Source organism: Hevea brasiliensis, unplaced genomic scaffold, assembly GCF_030052815.1.
Source record: "Hevea brasiliensis isolate MT/VB/25A 57/8 unplaced genomic scaffold, ASM3005281v1 Scaf5, whole genome shotgun sequence".
NCBI classification, from domain to species: domain Eukaryota; kingdom Viridiplantae; phylum Streptophyta; class Magnoliopsida; order Malpighiales; family Euphorbiaceae; genus Hevea; species Hevea brasiliensis.
In genome coordinates this window covers 1,956,901-1,979,225 of record NW_026615028.1, presented here as the reverse complement: position 1 = coordinate 1,979,225, position 22,325 = coordinate 1,956,901, and the positions used below count along the sequence as shown (strand labels likewise).

Sequence of the window (22,325 nt, the reverse complement as noted above, 5' to 3'; positions counted from 1 at the left end):
ACATTCATGGCACTTTAACAGTTGTGAATACAACATAAAATGTGCCTAGAGTTTAACTACATATATACATATTTATAAGTGATGTATGGGCATGCTTGAAAATATCAAAATTACAATTAAATTAATATTTTACTCACAAACTTGACCTCAGTCATTGCGGCAGCTGGACGGAGGAGGAAGGCTGTCCCGGCTCACCTGACAATTTTATTACAATCATTCAGTACATTTGACTCAATACAAACTAAGAAAAAGACCAAAGATATCCTAAGTCGTGCTGAAAATCCGGCAGAGTCTCCCCTATACCTAGGACCTACCCAACCTGCAAAATGGCTTAAAACGCACTTCTATATTCACAAGCCATACACCCACAACTCAATCACATCACGCAGCCCCTCCTGGACCCATCCAAACAGTCATCAATCACAACATGTGAAATTACATTTTAGTCCTCATATTTAACCCTCTTACAAAAACTACCCAAATGAGTTCTAAAAATTCTAAAACTTTGCCCCGCGGTCCTTAGCATCATAACTAAGCTAGTGCAAAATGAATTATAATTTTCTAAGCTACCACAAATATTTTATGAATTTTTAATCCAATTCAAGCACTAAAAAATTACGAAAAAGTAAGGTTCGGGTTAACCTATGTCGATTCTGACCTCAGGAACGCGCTTGGGACATCTGACAATGGTGGGGTAGCTAAAATCTCGATCCAATTCCAAGACTTTTTCGGTAGCCGGTCTGTCTAGCTGAAAATTTACAAACCCGGACAACCGTCGAATTTCTATGAATTGAAGGTACCTACACGAAGCCCACAACACGGGGGTTAGTATATAATTTTTACAGAATTTTCTAAGCTCATTTAATGCTCATAAAAACACTACGAAGTTTCATAGGACCCAACGAAAAACGGTGTCGAAAAATTTTAAAATTTATATTGCCGCGAAGCTCTCAACGAGTGGAGAGCTCTGGTAATCTCGGTTTTCTCGTGGGGTTCACGGTTTGCGAAAAATCTAGCCCAAAAATCAAAATGGGCTAAAACTTCCCGGATAAAAATTAGGCAAACCGCTCAATGGATTTTGGTGTTCTTGGTGTTTATGGAAAGCTCTCGATGTGTAAATGGTGTTTAACACAAGACCCGGCCCAATCGGTGGCCGGATCCGTCGAATTTCGGCCGGGAAGCCGAAATGGGGCGCTGCACATCGCACCTCTTCGCGCATCGTTTTCGGCCTCCTGGAAGGCCTGCCGACGGTGGGGGAAGGCTGGGGCGGGGCGCCAGCGAGGTGGGGAGGGCTGGGTGGTGGCGGTGCGGCGTGGGGAGGAGGGAGGAGAGAGGAGAGAGAAAACGGGAGAGAGAGGAAGAGAGGTTGGGGACGCGCGCGGAAAAAGAAGAAAAGGAGCTGGCCGGTTCAATTCGACCGGTCCAATCCGATCCGCTTCGATTAGGCCGGTCTGATTCAAGATACAAAATTTTGAATTTTTACTCTGCCTTGAAACCGAAAACGAGGCCCAAAAATTCCAAAAAAAATTCTAGAAAATACAGAAAAATTCGTAGAGTACAAATATATTTTTAGTTTTATCACGTGGTCTTTAAATTAATTTTTAAAAATCATCAAAATTTTATATTTTTGAAAAATCGAACCCGTTTTCTAAAACCTGAAAAATCTCAAATAATTTCTCAAAATTTAAATAAAATAAAATATTAATATTTACCCACAAAATAATAAATTTAAAAATTAGGGGTGTTACAAGAAGAACAATACCACTGTCAGTTCGGCGAGTGAATAATGCAGAATCATGTGGACTAGAGAGAAAATCAAGTTGAGCAAGAGTGAAACTAAATTTGGCAAACCAGGCCCTGGGAGCTTGTTTTAATCCATATAAGGCTTGTCGAAGTTTGTAAACTTTATGAGGAGAATGATAATAATTACTGTAATTATGCTATACAAATCTCCTATAATCATGCTGATTGCAATAATTATGCTACACAAATTTCCTATAATCATGCTAATTGCTGTAATTATGTTAACACAAATATAATGGCCCGGCCCACTAGTGATATTGTCCGCTCTAGGCTGAAGCCCTCACGGTTTTAAAACGCGTCACTAGGGGTTACGAACTACTAACTTATAAACCCAGCATCTCTCCCATGTCTTGTCGATGTGGGATTTGCCTAGGGTGTTACAATCCAATACCATGTTAGAAGAAAGAATACAAGTAATGAAGGAAAGGATTGTGTATTTGTCAGTGTCTTATTTACAGAGATATTACATCTATTTATACATGAGAATATGAACTAATTTAGATAAGAATAATAATTGCTGTAATTATGCTACACAAATCTCCTATAATCATACTAATTGCCCTACACAAATCTCCTATAATCATGCTAATTGCTAATTGCTGTAATTATGCTAACAAACCCTATGATTTAGAATTTGTGCAGTGATAGGCAAGTAGAAATCTCTTTCGGCAGTTGATGAGAAGGGGTGCTCAAAATCTGAATACCTTTAATAATTTGATCCATGGGTATGCAAAATAAGGGTCTCCTCATTCTTCTTTTAAGTATGAATATCATGGGTAGGAGAAGCATCCCTCGAGATGCAGATGCTTCATCTTGCTTATCGAAGAGCTGCTTGAGAAAAATGTGAGCCAGCTGAAATTAAAAATTTGAGTGGTAATGTTGATGGTTTTCAATTTTGGTATTTTCATCTCAACACATTTATGAAAATGTATTAAATTGTAAATCTTTGTTTTCTTCCTAATCTTTTGAGCTATGAATGGTTTGATTTTGTTTTCCTTAACAGGGAATAAGGTTGAATGGAATCAATCTAAATCATTAAGATATCCATGATCCATCACCAATCAATCTGGCGTTGAAGGGAATAAAATTTGTAAATAGTGTTGCAATTCGTGTGAGCAACACAATATGCAATCTTCGAGATGCTCTATGAAGATGTTGCTGTTGGTGCAAAATAGAGTCAAAAACTAGTTGCTGCGATTTTTGATTGCAATCACTTGGAGGCGATGCCTAACTGTTGGTTCCATCGTCGTCGAGGTTTCCTTTTTTCTTATGCATATGTTCAATTTTGGGTTTCAATCATTTTGAGTTTTTTGAATTTCTATTTTTTGATTTTGGATATTTGATTTATTGATTTAAAGTTTCAATCTTTAATTTTGTGTGAATTTAATTGCAATTTGGGTATATTTTAATTTGAGGAAATAATCATAGGTAAATTGATAAGCAAAGAGAAGAATTCTAGTAAAGGATAAAAAGAGATCATAATTATAGAAGAATTCGAGTTTAGAATAAATTTAATTTTTATAATGAATTCGAGTGATTGAAAATAAATTATAATTAAATTTAGGATAAATTTATATGGTATGAATATTAATTGAATTAATTCAATTCAATTAAATATTTATTCAAAAAATTTAAAATCGACTCTATAAATTTTATTTCTCAATTTTAAATGATTTTTATCAATACTCTACTTATTGCATACCAATACTCTACTTATTGTATCGTTATTATTCCTAATCACAGCTTGTCCAACAAACCGTAGAGAAGGCGAGAGAGGGAGATATCGGTGATGATTGTTGGTTGGAGAGGGACGAGAGGTGTGAGGAAGGGGGTGGCATAGGGAGAAGGATTAACTTGAAAATTGATAATAACAAATAATAAGGATTAGTTAATTTTACAACGCTTAAAGCTCAATAATGATATCTGAAATTTACCCTAAAGATAGTGAGAGAAATTACGATTACCCTTAAAAATAAAAGTTTTCTTTTTTTTTTTTAAATCCCTTAAAAATAACTAAAAAAAATTCCTTAAAAATAAAAGTTAAAAATATGGAAGTAGTACAGAAAATATATAAAAGGAGGGTGTGGTAAACAGAGGAGAGAGAGAGAAAGAGAGAGAGAGAGAGAGAGAGAGAGATGGGGATGTGAGCTTTTGTTTTCGTGATTGAGCATTTACTTTGATCTTTAGCTTTATGTGCCGACAGAAACCCCGGCCATAAGGGTCCAGCGAGACAGCTTAGCAGTTAGCAGCACTGCATATTTTCTTTTGCTTTCTTTCCTTTTCCCTCACTTTCTCTTGCTTTTTCTCCCATAATTTCTCCATTGCTGGGTTGTGGGTTTTCTTCACTTTCCTTCACGCCATGGATTTTTACCGGAATGTGACAGTTTCCGGTGAGTATCACCAACAGGAGAAAGTCCTTACATCTTCTTCTCCCTGCTCTAAGCTTGGTACTGCTATAACACATACAAGCCCTCTTGATGACCTTTTCAGTGCTCAGAATACGGTTGGTGTTTCCCTTCATTTGAAGTTTTCTTCGGCTTTGCACTGATTTTGTACTTATTCTCTCCTAAGTTTTGCAGAGTTCTGGTTGCTGCTGCAAGAAATTTCCTTTTCTTTTGTTTGTTAGTGCCATGGTGTTCTAGCTACCACAGGAACCAAGGACTCTTTCTTGTTCTTTTCTTGCTTGCTTGTGCTTCCTCTCTCTTCCCCCCATCTTTTTTTCTTGTGCTAGAATTTGGCTACAGGCATCTTTTCTAGTTTAGGTGCCCCAAAAACTTAAAAAGGAGTAATCTTTACTGGGTTTTATCTGTTTCTTGAAATGGTAGTTAGTTTTTCATACCCATTTCATATATGAGTAATGTATATCTTATCTTATTTCTTTTTCTAATGTTTCTCTTTTGTGGCTTGTAAACACAGGAAGTAGATGTCAGCTTAGAATGGTTGTCAGTATTTGTAGAGGACTGCTTATCCAGTACAGGAAACTGCCTCCCGGCACCCACAAGCATTGTTCAAAACACTATTAAAACTCCAAACCCCCCAAAACCCTTGCAGCAGAAGCACAAACAGAACTCCCAATCTTCCTTGGAGAAATTTGTAATTCCAGGCAAGGCAAGAAGCAAGAGAAAAAGAGTCACAAGTGTCAAGACCAGAAACCCACTATCCAGCTGGTCCTATGGCCACCAAACCCTCCATTTTCCCAGTTCAGACCCTCCTTTGCTCCAACAAGCATATTGGTTAGCTGACAGTGAACTCATTATGCCTAAAAAAGAAAGCACCAGCTGCACAAGCAATAACAAGACAAGAGATAGTGAAGTGGAAGAAGAAGAAACAGGAGAGGAGGAAGCGGATGTTGATGAGGAGCAAGAACAGGTTATTGATGTCAGTAATAATAGCAAGGAGAGTATGGCCATTTTGGAAAATAGCAGTTGGCAGCAACAGCAGCCAAGGAGGTGCTCCCATTGCCTAGCACAGAGGACCCCACAGTGGAGGGCTGGACCATTGGGTCCAAAGACACTGTGCAATGCATGTGGAGTGAGGTACAAATCAGGCAGGTTATTGCCCGAATATAGACCAGCCAAGAGTCCTACCTTTGTGAGCTACCTGCACTCCAATTCTCACAAGAAAGTTATGGAAATGAGAATGGCTGGCCCTGCTGTCTTCAATTCCTAGTGAGCAGTGAAATTTTTCATTCTCCAATGAATATCAAAACAACTTTAGTTAAATTTCTAATAGAAATTAAAATATGGGAGAAATTCTAATCCTTATTAATTTCGTAAGGCTTAATTATTTAGCTTTACATATAATATTAGTGTGATTTCCTTGCTTTTTGATTCTTTCTAGTTTCTACAAGTTTTCTTCCTCGTCCTCTTCTTTCAAACTAGCATTTGCAAAATATTTTATCTTATGGATAATTAAAATGTATATTCCTTGCTTGGAATCCAGGCAAAGGAAACCAATGTGTAGAGGCCACATTATTTGTTTTAACATCTTTTCCCTCTGAAACAGAATTTAAGCAAAATTTTAAAATATAATTATCTAGTAAAATTTTGGCCTTTAATGCTACGCAATGTACTCAAATTTTCTATTAAATTATATTTCGATGTACTAAACGTAACCTTAGTTCATTCTCTCTCGGAAACTTCAAAAGAAATTCCCATCCGTTCATTAATTCAAATGATTCATATTAGGGTTTTAATTTTCAAGTTATCATTATAATTAAATTCACTGAAATGAGGATTGAACAAAAATTACCCATCTCTCATTTGTTGCTTTTGCTTTCAAATTCATTCTTCTTTCAAGATTAATATCTCATAATAATAATATGGGCAATAGGTCATAGGAGATAAGATGATGGAGTACACCATTCACGTGATTTCTTCAAATTTGCTTTAAAAAACCAGTTGATTTTCATGAAAACAAGAAACGCTTTGAAGATATTCTTGTCCTTTACTTCTTCTTCTTTCACTCCTCTTTTTCCCTCTCTTCATACTTTCATGCCTCATCCTCCCTCAAAATTTCCCTCCCATTCTATATGAAATCCCCATCTGTCCTTCCCTTCTTGTGTACTCAAAACCCTAGCTAGATGCCCTCATTTAATTACTATTTTATCATTCTTTTTGTCATCAAGTAATGTCATGTTATCTTTTCATTAAAATATAAGTTTTTAATTCACTGATTTTTGAATGGTCTCTAAAATTACAAGGTCTCGTGATTGGATTCCAATAAAAAATAATTTCAATTTCACCAACATTAAACCATTTAAATTGAAATTAGTAGATTCACTAAAAAAATTGAATGCTTTAATCAACAAAGTGATTAATTAAGGGATTGCCCTTACTTGAACCTTAATTAAAGACAATAAATCAATGTTTATTACTCCACTGTGATTAATCTAATTCGAATATCCTATTTACTTATTTTTAATTATTTATTTTTATAATAAAAAAAAAAGTAAGTGCTGTATTATTATAAAACAAAACTGATTGTTGTGTTTAATAATTGTTGCTGCTTGCTGCTCAAAAAAAAAAATATCGATCCGGAAAATTAGTTCAAATTCAGTTGACTTTTCAATTCGTTGGTTACCTAGCCGATTCTAACCAATTTTCTTTATTTCTCAAAAATGAGAGTTTAATATTTGAATTGACCGAATCATGATTAAACCGATTTGACTAGCCGATCCAGTCCGATTTTCAAAACCATGATTAAAAGAGTAAAATAATTTATTTATCTTTTATTTTATAAAAATAATAATTACACCTATAAATATATGAAATTATTTTCAAATATAAAGAGTAAGTTTTACATAAATTCACTTTATTTATATTATTTTTAATATTTTTTTTTTTAAAGAAATCTGATGACAGCGAAGGGTGTGGATTTTTTAAAAATCTAGAATTCGAAGAAATTGTGAACGAGCAACTCAAGATGAGATGTATATCTTATCTTTCAATTTTCTCCTATCTTTGCAAAAAAAATTTATTATTTTATTTATATTAAATTTTCAATTTTTAAAATAATAAAATATATAAATAATTTATTTAATTTAATGGTACTTCACTCATCTCTAAACGTGAGGTCTCAAATTTAACCTTTAATTGCAAGCTTTGCATGTATGCAAAAATAGGGTGATTTTAATTATTGAACATAAATGATGTTTCGTGAGATGATTATATATGTATATATTATTTTTATAATTTTTTATATCTTATTATATCTGTTAATTAAGTGAGATAAAAAAATAATTTAGTTAAGTTAATGAATATATATTATTATAATTTAAGTAATTTAATTAAGTTTTTAATTACTATATAAAATTTTAAATGAGAAATGAAAGTAAACATAGAGTAAATTAAAAATTCTTGATTTGTGTGTGATACAAAATGTTATGCAAACTCAATAATTTAAGTCTCTTTCAAGTTTGAAAAATTTTTCAATCAATTGGCTCCATGCCCATGTTATGTCTCATGAGGCAATTTCTAGTTTCAATATCACCAGAATTCCAATGTTATGTCCCTTCATTTCAAGGTGCTAGTTGACCAATTGGAAGGAGAAGTGGTTACCTTGGGATTCTAAGGCCCTTATTTATTTGATAGTTATATTGTACCTTAATTTTAGGTTCCCGACATTGAAATCTAATTAATCTTTAAGTGATATTTTCAACATAAGGTGCATTTATAATTAGGAAAGGTTATAAAAAGTGAGAATTTATATGGGAATTAATTTATTAATTATTAAATTAAATATTTTTATATAAATTTGTATATTTTATAAATATTTTAATTAATTATATATATATATTTTAATATAAATATTTAATTTAATAATTATTAAATTCGTTTTCTTATGATTTTGAAGTTATATTTAATATAAGTGCCTTTACAAATTCATAATTATTTCTATATAACTTTTTTTTAATGGACTTTGGTTGTAGTTTAAATTCAAAAATTTTTAATTTTTAAAAAATTTATAATTAATTCATTAAATTAAAATTAATTGACGATTTTTAATTTTTGAAACGTTTATAATTAACTTATTAAATTAAAATTAATTGACAATTTATAATTTTTTATATTCATTTAGTTTTTATTGAAATTTGAATTTGAAATCTTATAATTCTAAATATAATTTTAATATTATTAAATAAAATTCATTAATTCATAAATTTTTTTAATTAAAACGTTTTGATAATAAATTAAAGACATAATAATAATAATAATAATAATAATAATTTAATGGTTAAATATTTGCATCACAATATAATATATAGATCAAATATTTAAATTTGAATAACACTTTTTATCAATTTTTTTTATGTAAAAATATTGAATTAAAAAATTATAATTGAAATACCAATTAAATAAAGATCTGCGCCATTAACAGTTTAAACAGCAATATCTTCATCAAAATGATTGTAGATGTTCATGTCATGACAAATTTTTTTTTTTTTAAATTCCCACCAATTGGAATTTGAATTTCAACTATAGTATATTTTTTTGATTTATGGGAGTTTTTCTCTTTGATGGTATTATAATTAATAAAAAATTAATCCCTTCAAAATTTATGAAGTGTGTTTAATTAGTCACAGAAGAAAATATATCCATATATATATATATAGAGAGAGAGAGAGAGAGAGAGAGAGAGAGAGAGAGAGAGAGGATGTATGATAAATCACATCCATAAGAGAGGGGCCCAAGTGGGTTTGGGTTTGTTGTGTTGGTAGGTGTTTGATGGGTGCATAATTGAGGGAAGGAAGTTCAAATTATCTTTTGGACTTTTGGACATGGGCTACTGCTTGTCTGCCTACTGAATTGGAGTTGGGGTCCCACAAAAGAATTAAAAGAAAAAAAAGAAAAAGAAAAGTCACATGTTGCCTATTGAAGATTTCACATGACTCCAATGCATGCTTGTTTCTATACAACAATTTCACAAGTTTGGATTGCTGGTTCCTTATCCTCCATTAACTCTTTCTAAATGTCTTCAACCCCACACTCTTCAATACTGTCTCTTTTCTTTTTTTTTTTTGGCCCCCTTTTTTTTTAAAAAAAAAATTACATTCCTTTATGGTAAAATATTGAAGACTAAAAATGAGAATCAAGATTATATATATATATATATATAGAAGAGGCAAGCCCAATTCTAGATTTAATGGGCTCAACCTTTGACCCGGCCCATACAAGATCTGCCGCCAGGATTTGCATTAATTTTTCATACTGACTATCTATTATTGTTTATTTTTATATATTAACTTTTGGCTAAAATTTGACGTATAATAAATATTATATAAAATATATCACAATTTATATCCATTGGTATTTTTAATATGTAATTCTAAAGAATTTGGAGCATTTGGGTTATAACTAGCTCATATGAAATTGAGCACGTCAACCTGTAAATTAAATATTTGCATGTAGATTCTTATACTTTATATACATACAATTCAACTCAACTAAGCCTTTATCCCAAAAATTTGGGGTCGGCTATCTCGATTCGTTTTCTCCACTCTAAACGATTTTGGATTGAATCCTTAGAAATATGTAATATTTCTAGGTCATGTTGTACTCTCTTTCAAGTCAATTTAGATCTACCCCTTTTTTTCTTTCTATCTACGCTTCACATGATCAAATTAACTCAATTTCCCTTCTCTCAACTTATCCTTAATTAGCACTACTTCTACCTTTTCTCTAATACTCTCATTACGGACTTTATCTAGTCTAGTACGGCCACTCATCCACGTTAACATTCTCATCTTTGCAACTCTTATCTTAGACGCATACGACTCTTTCAGTGCCCAACACTCACTACCATATAACATGGCCGGTCTTATGACTATACGGTAAAATTTTCCTTCCAACTTATTGAGAATTTTGCGATTTAATCCTATGACTAACATTCTCCTCACATCCCTCATCAGCCGAAATATTTAAAATTATTACTTTTAAGCAGTACCACTCCATCTAAACTAACTCCTTCCCTATTTTACATTCATTTTAATAAAAATATTTAATCCAATAACTATTAAACTCGTTCTTATATGAGTTCGGACTTCTATTAGATGCACCATTCATTTTGTGAAGAACAAAATCATCTGAAATAAATTCTAGAAAGAGAATCAAATCAAGAAGCTAGGGACATTAATAAAATTCTCTGAAATTTTATTCAAAGAATGGATAAAGTAATCCAAATTCATAAAGCAAAAAATTCAAAAAAAAAATGTATGTAAATAGTACATCCGAGGTATCTACAAACAAAAACCTATAACAATAAATATGTTACTAATGTTACAAATGCTAAACCCAATAATGAGGAGCGAACAAGAGAGGAAGCTGAAGCAATCTGAATGATAAAATTACATGTCCCTTGTGAAATATTCTGTGAAGTAACCATGGCCAAACCTTGAAAATTACAGGCCATGGGGTTCTGATTCTGTACCTGGAAGTACATATTGAATGCATATGAAGCATTTCCATTAGCATCCAAGCCATTACAAGAGGAGCCATATCCAAGCGCCGTGCAATCTGAAAAAGTGCAAGCATAATCTATGTTATCTGCAAGCTTGCTAAGGTCCTTGGCATTTGGATTAAACATACACCATTTTGATGGTTGATATTGCACATTCTGTGCACCCACAGGAAACTTGTTCTGACCCTGACCAGTAAAATCTAATGCAAATTTAGGCTGGCCATCGTACCGAAAGATTCCCCAATGGCGCTCAAAATTTCCAGGAGCTATGCTTTTTGCATCTTCATCAAGAAGACCAAACAAGTAAACTTCTATGTATCCAGGTCGAAGCGGGGTGCCTCTACTGCTTGCAAGTCGCGGTAACAGCCCATTGTAAAATCTGTAAGCATAGTTTATAGTTGCACTCTTGTCCCCATCAGTGGGCCAACCTACCTCCCCAACTATGATGGTCATCTCTCCAAATCCTACTGTTTTGAGGGCTGTGACCAAGGTGTCGAAGTTAGCATCAAAAACATTGGTGTACTGAATCCCAGTGCTTTTGTCTACAATGGGTTGTGATGCTCCATCAAAGAAAGCATAGTTAATAGGGAAGTTATCATTTCCATAGAGACTTAGGAAAGGGTAAATGTTCACTGTGAAAGGTGCATTATTCTTATTCAGAAACTGAATGATCTGGCTCATGAGGTCACTGATATCACTGCGGAATCTTCCAGCGGATGGATAAGGCTGGTCATCGGGTGAGTTGTAGACATCAGCATTCAGGGGTACAGTGGCCTTTATAGAGTCTCCCAACCCAGCTTCATTGAGGGCATTTTGAATGTTTTGAAGTGCTGGGAAGGTCAAGTTTATGAATGACCCATTGTAGGATGTGAGGAAAGGCTCATTACCAACTGCAACATACCTGCACGGATATAGTAAATGTATTAAAAAAAAATATGCAGAACTCAATTGTGAGGTTTTATTCTCAGCAATGCCAAAAAAAATTGGAACCTAAACAACCATCACTTGGGATAATTTACAAGCAATGAATGTAAATGCTACATCAGTTTGCAATGCATATATTCCTTTCTTCTGAACTCTACTAGTTTGAAGCACGAATAGAATTGGCCATATAACTATGGATATCTTTTGGTAGTTAAATCCTGTTTGATGAATTACTTGCTCCTGTTCCCTTGCTGAGTTTGGAAAATCTAACACACTCTTGAAAGATTCTCACTGGAAATCAATCACAGATTACAGACATCAAGTTCCCTAGATAATAATCTGGTTTCTCACTTCTATAATAGAAGAATCTCTTCTTCTTACACATTGATTGATCATTGCAGTCATCTCTTGGAACAGACAGGCTAGTTCTATTATGGCCCATCCTTTTCTCCTTTTCAATATGAGGTTCTCTCAGAAAAAAATAAACCACACAAAAGAATCTAATACTCTGACTGATTGCTGAGTGTATAAGAAAAGGGACTTGAAGTCCCTGGTAAGATTCTAAAGTCCCTTTTTCTTTCCAGAGAACTTCTCAGTAAGTGCTATGAGAATATAGCACAGATATTAATCAAGAATTAGATTAGAAATAGATTAACATAAGACTGGACAGTAAAATTCAATCGCTAGAATCAATCATTAACTTTTCCAATTAACAAATGCCAACTGCCATCTTATGGCAGATTCAACAACAAAGTCAACTATTTAACACCTTTACTTGCTTCCCAAAATAAATCTGAGTTGAACATCTCAACTCTTTATACATATCAAGAATAACAGAAGTGCGTGCATTTCTCAATAAGTACATGGATCGTGGTATAATATAATAAGGTTTTCTGACAAATGAAATCAAGAAGCAACAATAAGTGGATAACAATCAATGGAAGTTATAGAACTATTAGATTTTCCATAATTGACAATACCTGCAACTTGTATACTCAGAGAAAAACCAAATTTCCAGCATGTTATCCATCAAAACCCAGGCAAACCCATAATTTTAAACTTGTGAAACCACATCACTGGAACAAAGAAATCAACCTCTCCAGAAAATCAATTTCTCAAATAGATTCATTATACATCAGCAAGTAACAAATTCAGATTTACCAAGGAAAAGGCACAAAGGCTTTGGCAATAACAAATAGAACTATAAATACACAATCAAAATTCAGACTAAAGATATAAACATAGTGGATGTCAGCTTCTCCACAAAACCATTCTGGAAATTCAATCAATGAAATCACTAAAGTTCTACACACAGAATATAAAACTACCATATCAGCATCCAATGCAACGCCAGTATAACAAAGGAAAAAATAACACAAAAAAATAACAATAACAATCAAAACCATAAAATCCAAAATTTCAAAATCATTTAACACCATAAATCAAACAAAAGAAATTAATTTAAATCGGTGTCAGTTTCATCCACACTGCAAATTCAATAGAGAAACACAAAACCTAGTACAAAAAGCTTTAACTTACTTGATGTTAACCCCTCCATTGAAGTTGTAGATTGAGACATTCCTCTTGACCCAATCCTTGGCACGATTGTAATCATTCATGGCAGCCAGTTGGTCATTGGGTATAGCCACCATGACTTCAATACCACTTCCAGCAAGTGCACTCATGGTGTTTCGGTCTGCATCAAAAAGCTTCACTTTTTGGATCCCATTGTCCTTCAACATTTGCACCACTGTCTTTGGTGGTAATTTGTGAGTAGCCTGGGTTCCCCAATTAATCCCCAGACCGTAAACACAAGTTCCCAATAGGCCTAAAAGCAAAACCCATCTAAGAAACCAAGAACCACCCATTTTAGTGGAGAATTTAGGGGGAAAGGGAATTGCGCTAAAAGGATGATAAAGTTGTCAAATGGATTATTTATTGATCAAAATTCACCCCTTTTTCGTCTTCTCTCTTCTCTGCTAAGGGTGAGACTTGAGAGTTGTGTCAGAGAGGTTTATGAGAAAGAGAGGGAAAGCAATGGCTTTTGGTATGTGGGTACGCAGAAAGAGCGAAAAATATGCGATTTAATCCCACGGAATTGATATTTTGAGATCGAGATGTGCGCTGTTATGAGATAGACTGAGAGAGAGCAGAAGAATCTCAATGAATATCCAAAAGGTATTAAAAAAAATAAAAAAGCAGAGGAGAGAGAAATTTATACTTATGGCGGTGTATGGAGAACCAACAAGGACCACTGCCGAGAAACAGCCCTTGGGATAGAGAAAGCAGTTAAGGAAGAAACATTAACGGAGAAACGAAAACAGAACAGAACAGAACAAATCAAGATAAAACCGAAAGAATGATGCCAACTGAACTTATTAACAAAAAAATGAATACTAAAGACGGTGGAAGTAACCGATTTTGGAAAATGCGTTTTGAATCAAACTTGAAAAGTGGAAAAAGATCATGAGTTTGAAAAAACAGGGGATTTACGTAGAGTTACACGGAAAAAAACAGAGAAATGTTCGTCAGAAGCCCCCAGAAGAAGACCAGAACCATGTGTTTTGTACGTGGATTCTATTAAAAGAGAATAGGAAAAAATTTTCAAATCAAATGCTGATTAAAACAAATACAAAATGGACAACAAAGAGAGAATTTTTGACAGTGAAAATGTGAAAAAAAAGGGCAATGAGGAAACGACAACGAAACCAAAAAGAAGCCTGAAATTGTGAGATGGGTTTTTGTGTCAATTCAGAGATTTCAGAGAACTCTTAACGGCTAGAATTTGAGAAATTCATAGCTCAAAAACAAAAGGGTTTAAGCTTAGAGAAGGTTTACATATTGCTAATCCTCGGAAATGAAAGAACATATATATGACACGAAACACACAGAAAGCTTAGGCAACAAAGCAATCTTAGATAAAAATACGAAGTTACAAAGAAAGAGAAGGAGGGTTTGAGAAAGTTCTTTTCTTTGATATTTGGGTTCTAGGATTCAAATCCTTTCTCTTAATCTTCCTCTGCTTCTGTTCTTCATTTTCTTTAATCTTTCTCTCGCATTTGGAAAGTAATTTTCTTTTTAGCATTAATTTTGATTGAAGATAGCTTCACTAATTTTTATTTTAAATTATATATTTTTTAATTTATAAATTAATTTAAAAATAAATAAATAATTATTTATTTTTTAATTAAATAAAATAAAAAATAATTTAATTTAATAAAAATATTTTTTATAATTTAAATAATTTAATTATTTTTTTAATAATTATACAAAAATTTTAAAATAAAATTGATGAAAGTAACATATTTTAATATATATTTTAAAATATTAATAATTTTTTTTGTTTAAGAAAATGAAAATATTAATAAAATTTTAAGCAGTGAAAGAGGAACTTGCATATTATGAGATTTGAAATATGACGGTGATTAATTAAACTGACAAAGATAATAGTGAAGTTCTTGAAGTGTAATCCTTAGGTGGCAATGACGTGGCTCCGACCAAAGACAGACAGACAAGACAACCCACGTTATTGTTTAAGCAATGAGCAGAGTGACCGATTCCTGCGACTAGACCGACCAAGAACCGGTTTAAAAATAAAATCGAATTAAAATTTTTTAAATCAAATCAAAATTAAAATAAAACGGATTGAATTGTTTTCGAAAGAAATATATTTTATAAATAAGAAAAAAAAATTAACTATTGAATTTAGTTAAATTAAAACCAAAACAATAAAAAAAAATCTGCAATTTCGATTTCTATTCTGTTAAATATTAAATTAAAATTATGAATTTCATTTTTTTTATTTATATTTTTTTAATTTATCATTCAGATTCCAAGTTTATGCATTATTTTTTGTTTTCTTGGTAAGATTTGATGTTTTATTATTATTTTTTATTATTTATGAGGTTTACATTTTTTATCATTTCAAATTCAAAGTGGCCGGTGACCGACAGGCAGTCGGCAGCATCAGATAATAGATCCCTCGTATCATGTGCTGCTTTTTGGAGATATATATATATATATATATATATTATTAAAGATGAAGCACAATTTATAATTAAAATAAATTATTATTAAAATTATAATAATTTTAATAAAATTTTTATTTTCATATAACTTATATTTATAAAGGCTTCATAATTAATATAAGATTTGAAGGATTAGGTTATTGGTAAATGAATTTATTTTAATTTTTTTATTATAGACTTAAGTATATCAATTTTTTATTGATTTTTAAATATATCTAATTAAATTATTTTTATAATTTATAAAAAATTAATTATTTTAAAATTAATTATTATTTTTTTAATAATATCTATTCTAAAAATCGAATCCAGCTCTCAAAAGTGAAATAGACTTTATACTTATTATTATTATTATTATTTACCTCTATAGTAGATTTTGGTTACATAAAAAAATTTTCTTATAGATTTTGTACACATAAATATAATTTTTTTTTACTAATTAAGTACTGAAATTTAATTCATTACTTTTTCAACTTATTTTAGCAATCAAATTGTCTCCTAATATTGTGAGTTTTTTTTTATTTAAATTCTACCAAAAATTAAATGAAAAAAGAAAAGCCTTAAAAGTTATAGGATGGAGAAGGCTAATCCAGAGGGAAGGTGGGAGGTGCTTTCATACATTGGCATTGAGTCCCACAAGGCCAAAATTATCCAAAACATTAATAGATAAGGTTTTGGCATTTCATTCACATTTTCCATGCTTTCCCACTTCTTCATTGTGTATGGGATTGAGAGAGTGCATACTCAAATATAATTTTATTAGTGAATAATATATTTTTAATTATTAAGTCAAATTAATTTAAGCTATTCATACCTTTTATTTAAGAAATATTATTGCACTTTCTCCTATTAATAAATACATAACTCACTAATAAATTTTATTTCAGTGATATTAAAAGTAATTTCTAAAATAATAACATTTTCAAGTTAAAATCCCAAATAAAACCAATTATTAAAAAGAACACCTACCCACCTTCACATAATTTTATTGAAAATCTATCAAAAGATCTTGTAATATTTTAATGCATGATTTTTTATTAAAAAAATATTTAATTGACTTAATTGTTATTCTTAAAATAAATTTAAATAATAAGCAACTTAATTTGAGTTTAGAAGGTGATTGATTTGATTAATTATTTTTAATTTTTAATTTAAAATATATTTTTAATTTATGAGTTAAATTAAAAATAAGTAGTTAACTATTTAATAAAATTATTTAAAAATAACATTTAAATTGTTTAAATGTTTGTTTAAAAATGTCACGACCTAACCTATAGATCGAACCGGCACTAGGACCTGGACCAGCCTAAAGCCCCCGAGACCCGTAGTAAGCTTAACTATTCTTCAACCCATGACTAGGTCCACAATTTAGGCTCAATATGCATATAAAACAATTTAAATTAAACTATTAAAATTTTCTTTTGGGCCAACTTAGCCCAATAATTATCAAAAACTAAAAATAGGAGAGCCCAGCTCAACCCTATTACATCATTTACAAACTATTCAAGACTCATGAAAATTTTTTTTTTCATTTATTAATATAAAAACTTAAATTCATACAATCCCTAATAGAATTAATGTTACTACTAGTACATGCGGAGTCCTAAATTATAAATTTAGAGAATAATAATACAATTAAGTAATCTTTTCATAACCTGCGAGGAAAGAGACAGGTTATTCTGAAAAAGGTCTCCTCCTGTAGCCTAGAAAAATATGGTGAACAGGAGTGAGCGTTCAACTCAGAGAGTGAAATATCAATTTTAACCATAATCTCTATAACTAGCTAAAGCTAATGCACCCTGTAGAGTGAAATGCAACATCGGTAATATTTTTACATCATAACAGCAAAAAGGTCATTTAGAGCACTTACACACCCGATAATGTCAAACAATACATATATGGAAGCTGATCCCCTATACAACCCTCTTAATCCAAACTGTGTCAGCGAAAAACTCAAGCTCGGACTTCCACTTAATAAACCAAATCGAGGTCCCAGCGAAGAACTCAAGCCCTGTCTACCCCGAAAGATCGGGTCCCAGCGAAGATCTCAAGCCGTGTCTACCCGTCCTGTCCATAGCCAACACTATACCACACGCACGCCAATGCACGCACACTATTCTAAATTACCACAATAACATTCATGGCACTTTAACAATTATGAATGCAACATAAAACGTGCCTAATGTTTAACTACATAAATACATATTTATAAGTGATGCATGGGCATGCTTGAACATATAATAATATCAAAATTACAATTAAAATTAATATTTTACTCACAGTATACCGATGACTATTGTGGCTGCTGGATGCAGAAAAATAGCTGATCTCGATCACCTAATAATTAAATTATAAATTTATTAGTACTAAGTTAAGATAAAACTCTAAAGAGGCAACAGACAGCCTAATTCATGCCGGAAATCCGGCAGAGTTTTCCCTATACCTGGGACCTACCTAACCTGTAAAAAGGCTCTAATAACACTTCTAAATTCAACTCATATCTCATCATCATTATATGGCCCCTCTTGGGCCCTCCAAACCAAGCAATACTCAAAACCTTAAAAATTACGTTTTAGTCCCTATTATTGACATTTTGTAAAAATCCACTCAAACAAGCTTTAAAAATTCTAAAATTTTGCCCCGCGGTCCTTAATAATATTATAAGGCTATTGGAAAATGAATTGTAATTTTCTAATCACCCATGAATATTTTATTCAAGAATATTACTCAATTTCATAAGTTTCCGATAGCTAACATATTCTTAATTCAACCAAATTCAATATTCACATATTTAAACCTCCATCCTCAAGCTTCAACCAATCATATAAAATTTAAATATCTTAATTTCAAATAATCTTATATGCCCATATGCTAAAAATCTAACTAAAATCCATCAATATTTTTCAAAAATATTATACAATCACTTAAAAATTCAACAAACACCATATAATATCTCCAAATAATTTTACTTTCATCATATATTTTTCTTAGAATTTTTCTCCAATTTTTCCTGTTTAAGAAACACTGTATTTATGCTCCACAGACAGAGAAATAATGAAAAAAGTCTTACCCGAAGTTTATCTGTGTCTCAAAAATTCTAAAAATTTATGAGGAAGCCTCTGAAAGTTGAATCATCTCCAAAGCCCACCGGAGCCACCACCGAAACCAATGCGCACGGTGGTCGGCCGCCGGCGACATTTGCCGAATCTGATCATACCATCATATTCCTCTCTTCTCCCTCAGTCCATAGGTGGTCTCGGATCGTCAATCCAACAGTCGGATCGTCGGAAATCTCGTCGGAAAGTTAAAGAAAAGCCGATTTTCTCTCTCATCGCCGGCACCGAAAACGGCCACCAAATTCGGCGAGGCTGGTCTCATTTGAAAAGGGCTCGCTCCTAGGAGTCCATAGCCGCTGGAATCACTCCAATCGGACATCGAGATCACCGGATACGAGCATTCAAAGTTTGAGACTCTTTTTTTTTCTCTCTCTCTCTCTCCACTGTTGGGCGGATTCCGAGCTGCTGCCGCCGCTTGGGAGGTCGCCGGCCGGTCACCGGAGAAGGAAAGAAGAAGAAGAAGAGAGAGGAGGAGAGGAGACGAGAGAAATTTGGGGGGGGGGGGCGGCCCTCCATTGAAATTTTTTTTTTTTTAACTGGCAGTGACAGTGGAAATCCACTGTCACACGCCAAGTCCCATCCCCCTTCCCCTTTTTTTTTTTTTGGTTGTTACAAAAAAGTACTTTAATGTAATTTAATTAATTAAAATTACTAAAAAAAAATATGTAATTAAGTATTATAATTATTAAAATAACATAATGTTGATATTTTTAAAAATTATTAAGATAATATAGTTTTTTACTTTGTCAAATAGTATTTTTAAAATAAGTGGATAAGTTATAAATAAGATATATTTACTCATAATTACTGACTTATTTTAAATAAATTTTTTAATTTATAAATTAAATCAAATATTAATCTACTTACAACTTTCTGCTTTAATCCACTCATAACAAAATATTTTATTAATTTTTAACAATACAAGGCAAAGAAAAAATATATGTCAAAGAAAATAATAAAGGTTCTCCAATTATTGGTCTTATATTATCCTGGATATTTTAAAAAAAAAAATTAGGAAACATAAATAAAAAGAATATATAGATATTTTAAATTAATAAAAAATATTTTTTTTGGAATAGTGAATAGAAAATATTAATGTCAATTAATTATAGATATGAATGATTCGAATTTTTATCATTTAATGTATTTTTAACTCTTTTCACTCTTGATAATATGAAATTTATTTTTAATAAAACAATAGTTAATTATATAATTTTAATGTCATTATATAATTTTAAATTATATCGTTAGTTCATTCTAATATTATTGAAAAACATATAATAGCAAATTATATAATTATAAATCGGAATTTGCCATATACTATCGGAATTAAGAAAAAAAATTATATAATTTTAAATTAATTATAATTAACTATGTTATTTTAATTAATTAGCGATATAAATATATAATTTTAAAGTCACTATAATAAAATAATAACAAATTTAAGAAGAAAAATATAAAAATTCATAATAATAAAATTTGCACCGAATGGTGTAGTGAAGACAAGAGATTGCGGCAAAGGTTTGATAAATGATTCTTTTTCTTTTTTAAAGGAAAGCTTTGATGAATGATGAACAATCTCAATTGCACCGAAAGAACTTTTTCTCCTTGACTTATATTGACTTTTTATTATTGAAAAATTATTGTATTTTTTTGGAGATTTCTTATAATTTTTATAATATGTCTCTAAATTTTATTTTATATTTTATTTTTATTTTTTAACTTTATCTTTTTTATTAAAAATTTTTAAACTTTAATTTTATTTCACAAAATATTCTTTAAACTTATAATCGTAAGTTTTCATATAAAAAATTTCTTTTAAACTACAATGTGACATATATAAATACATATTTAATATTTTTTGGTAAAATATACATCTTTCATTTATCGGAATGGCATTAATATTTTTATAATAAATTCATATAGTGATTTAAACAGTCATTATTTATTAAGTGTGATAGAAAAGAGATAAAAAGATTATTTTATTATTTTTTTTAATATGAAAATCTGTTATAATATTTTAAAAAAAAATTTATGAAATAAAATTATAATTTAAAAATTATTTAATAACAAATTAAAATTAAAAAACATAAATAAAATATAAAACAAAATTAAAAAAAAAAGCTAGTCGGTGCACCCACCAATAACAATAAAATATATCAGCAATTTTATTTAAAAAAAATAAATACTTAGTAAAATCAATAGTCCTATTAGTGAGAACATCATTAGCAAAAACATGGGTTGAAGCACTTTTAATTGCCTCATTTGCTGATGTGCTATATTATTATTGGAAATAGTTAGCGTACTAAATAATGCTTATGACATGTTACACCAACATGCAATAATTTTTTTTTTTTTAATTTTCTCAAATCTGATTTTGCCTTTAGAATTTTGAAATTAAATTAGAAATGAAAATTTTTAATGTAAGTTAATATTAAAAATAAAAAAAAAGAAAAGGTTTGTGTGATTGTGAGATCAAACTCCAGAGATCATTAAATGTGAAAAAGAAAAAGGCAATAATTTGCAGATGTTTGACACATAAATGAATCCTTGAATGTCTCTATCATAATCATAACACCACCAATTTGTTTTTCTTATTATATTCATTTTGCTACTTCATGCACATTTTGAATAATTTTGTGCTCCAGAAGAAATTAGAAGTGACTGCTTCAAAAGAATTTAACTATAATTTTTAAATTAAACAAGCTTAGGATCTTATTGGTAAAATTATTATTATTAATTTTTTTTATAAATATATTAATTAGATAATATTAAAAAATAATTTAAAATTAAATTTAATAAATTTTAATTATAAAAATATTAAAATAAAAAAAAAACTTTTTTTAAATTATTTTTTAAATAATATTTAAAATAATACTTTTATTTAAAAAATATCTAAAATAATATTTTTATTTAAAAAAATAATTTAAATCCTTAAAACTCAATGTGAAATACACACTTATACTCGTGTCCAATGACAATATTAATAGTCGGAAAAGCAAGCCAAAACCTACTCTTACTCTTTCAATTTTTTCAAATAAGACATTATAATCAATATCCACAATTTTTTCACAAAAATTATTAAAATTTAAATTCTTAATATATTTTATTTACATATTTAGCTTTATGCGATTATTAAATTTTACAAATATTTTCATAAAGATAATTAAATTTTAATTATTTTATAAAATTCATTAAATTTATTTTATAAAAGTCAGTATGAATAAAAAATAAACATTTTTAAGTTAATATATTAATTTACCAAATACAATTAATGAAAAAAAAAAGAGAAAAATTTAACAGTAATCCATTTTACAAATATTTTTTAAGAGTAATAAAATAAAATAATTTTATTTATAAAATAACTCACAAGTCCATAAATTAATCTAAAAACATGTCTATTTTATCCTAGGGAGTTGATTCACAAGAAAAACCTTTAAAACCTCGTAGCATACTCATAACTTTAATTTTCGATAAGAGACTTTTATGAAATTGAAAT

The 22,325-nt window shown here is 30.5% G+C and overlaps 2 protein-coding genes across 3 annotated transcripts; one reads left to right on the top strand and one right to left on the bottom strand.

The window, feature by feature from the left end:
* Window positions 1–3,890: 3,890 nt before the first annotated feature.
* Window positions 3,891–5,636, top strand: LOC110659109 (GATA transcription factor 5). 2 transcript variants are annotated; one of them, XM_021816962.2, is made up of 2 exons: window positions 3,891–4,306; window positions 4,720–5,636. In XM_021816962.2, exons 1-2 carry the CDS (start codon window positions 4,163–4,165, stop codon window positions 5,470–5,472), a joined length of 897 nt encoding a protein of 298 aa, XP_021672654.2. In that variant the 5' UTR covers window positions 3,891–4,162; the 3' UTR covers window positions 5,473–5,636. The 2 variants fall into 2 exon arrangements, with proteins under 2 accessions (XP_021672654.2, XP_057998462.1); XM_058142479.1 differs by having other exon boundaries at window positions 4,253–4,624.
* A 4,797-nt stretch (window positions 5,637–10,433) lies between these two features.
* On the bottom strand, window positions 10,434–14,774 carry LOC110659108 (glucan endo-1,3-beta-glucosidase 8). Its single transcript, XM_021816960.2, has 2 exons — window positions 13,225–14,774; window positions 10,434–11,662 (listed from the first exon to the last, which is right to left on the bottom strand). Exons 1-2 carry the CDS (start codon window positions 13,551–13,553, stop codon window positions 10,555–10,557), a joined length of 1,437 nt encoding a protein of 478 aa, XP_021672652.2. The 5' UTR covers window positions 13,554–14,774; the 3' UTR covers window positions 10,434–10,554.
* Between the last annotated feature and the right edge of the window lie 7,551 nt (window positions 14,775–22,325).

Bases quoted from the DNA above. Each gene is read 5' to 3' on its own strand.
- LOC110659109 (XM_021816962.2), top strand. From the start codon at position 4,163: ATGGATTTTTACCGGAATGTGACAGTTTCCGGTGAGTATCACCAACAG. The intron at 4,307-4,719 runs GTTGGTGTTTCC...TTGTAAACACAG, and splicing joins TTTTCAGTGCTCAGAATACG to GAAGTAGATGTCAGCTTAGA.
- LOC110659108 (XM_021816960.2), bottom strand. From the start codon at position 13,553: ATGGGTGGTTCTTGGTTTCTTAGATGGGTTTTGCTTTTAGGCCTATTG. The intron at 11,663-13,224 runs GTAAGTTAAAGC...ATATCCGTGCAG, and splicing joins AATGGAGGGGTTAACATCAA to GTATGTTGCAGTTGGTAATG.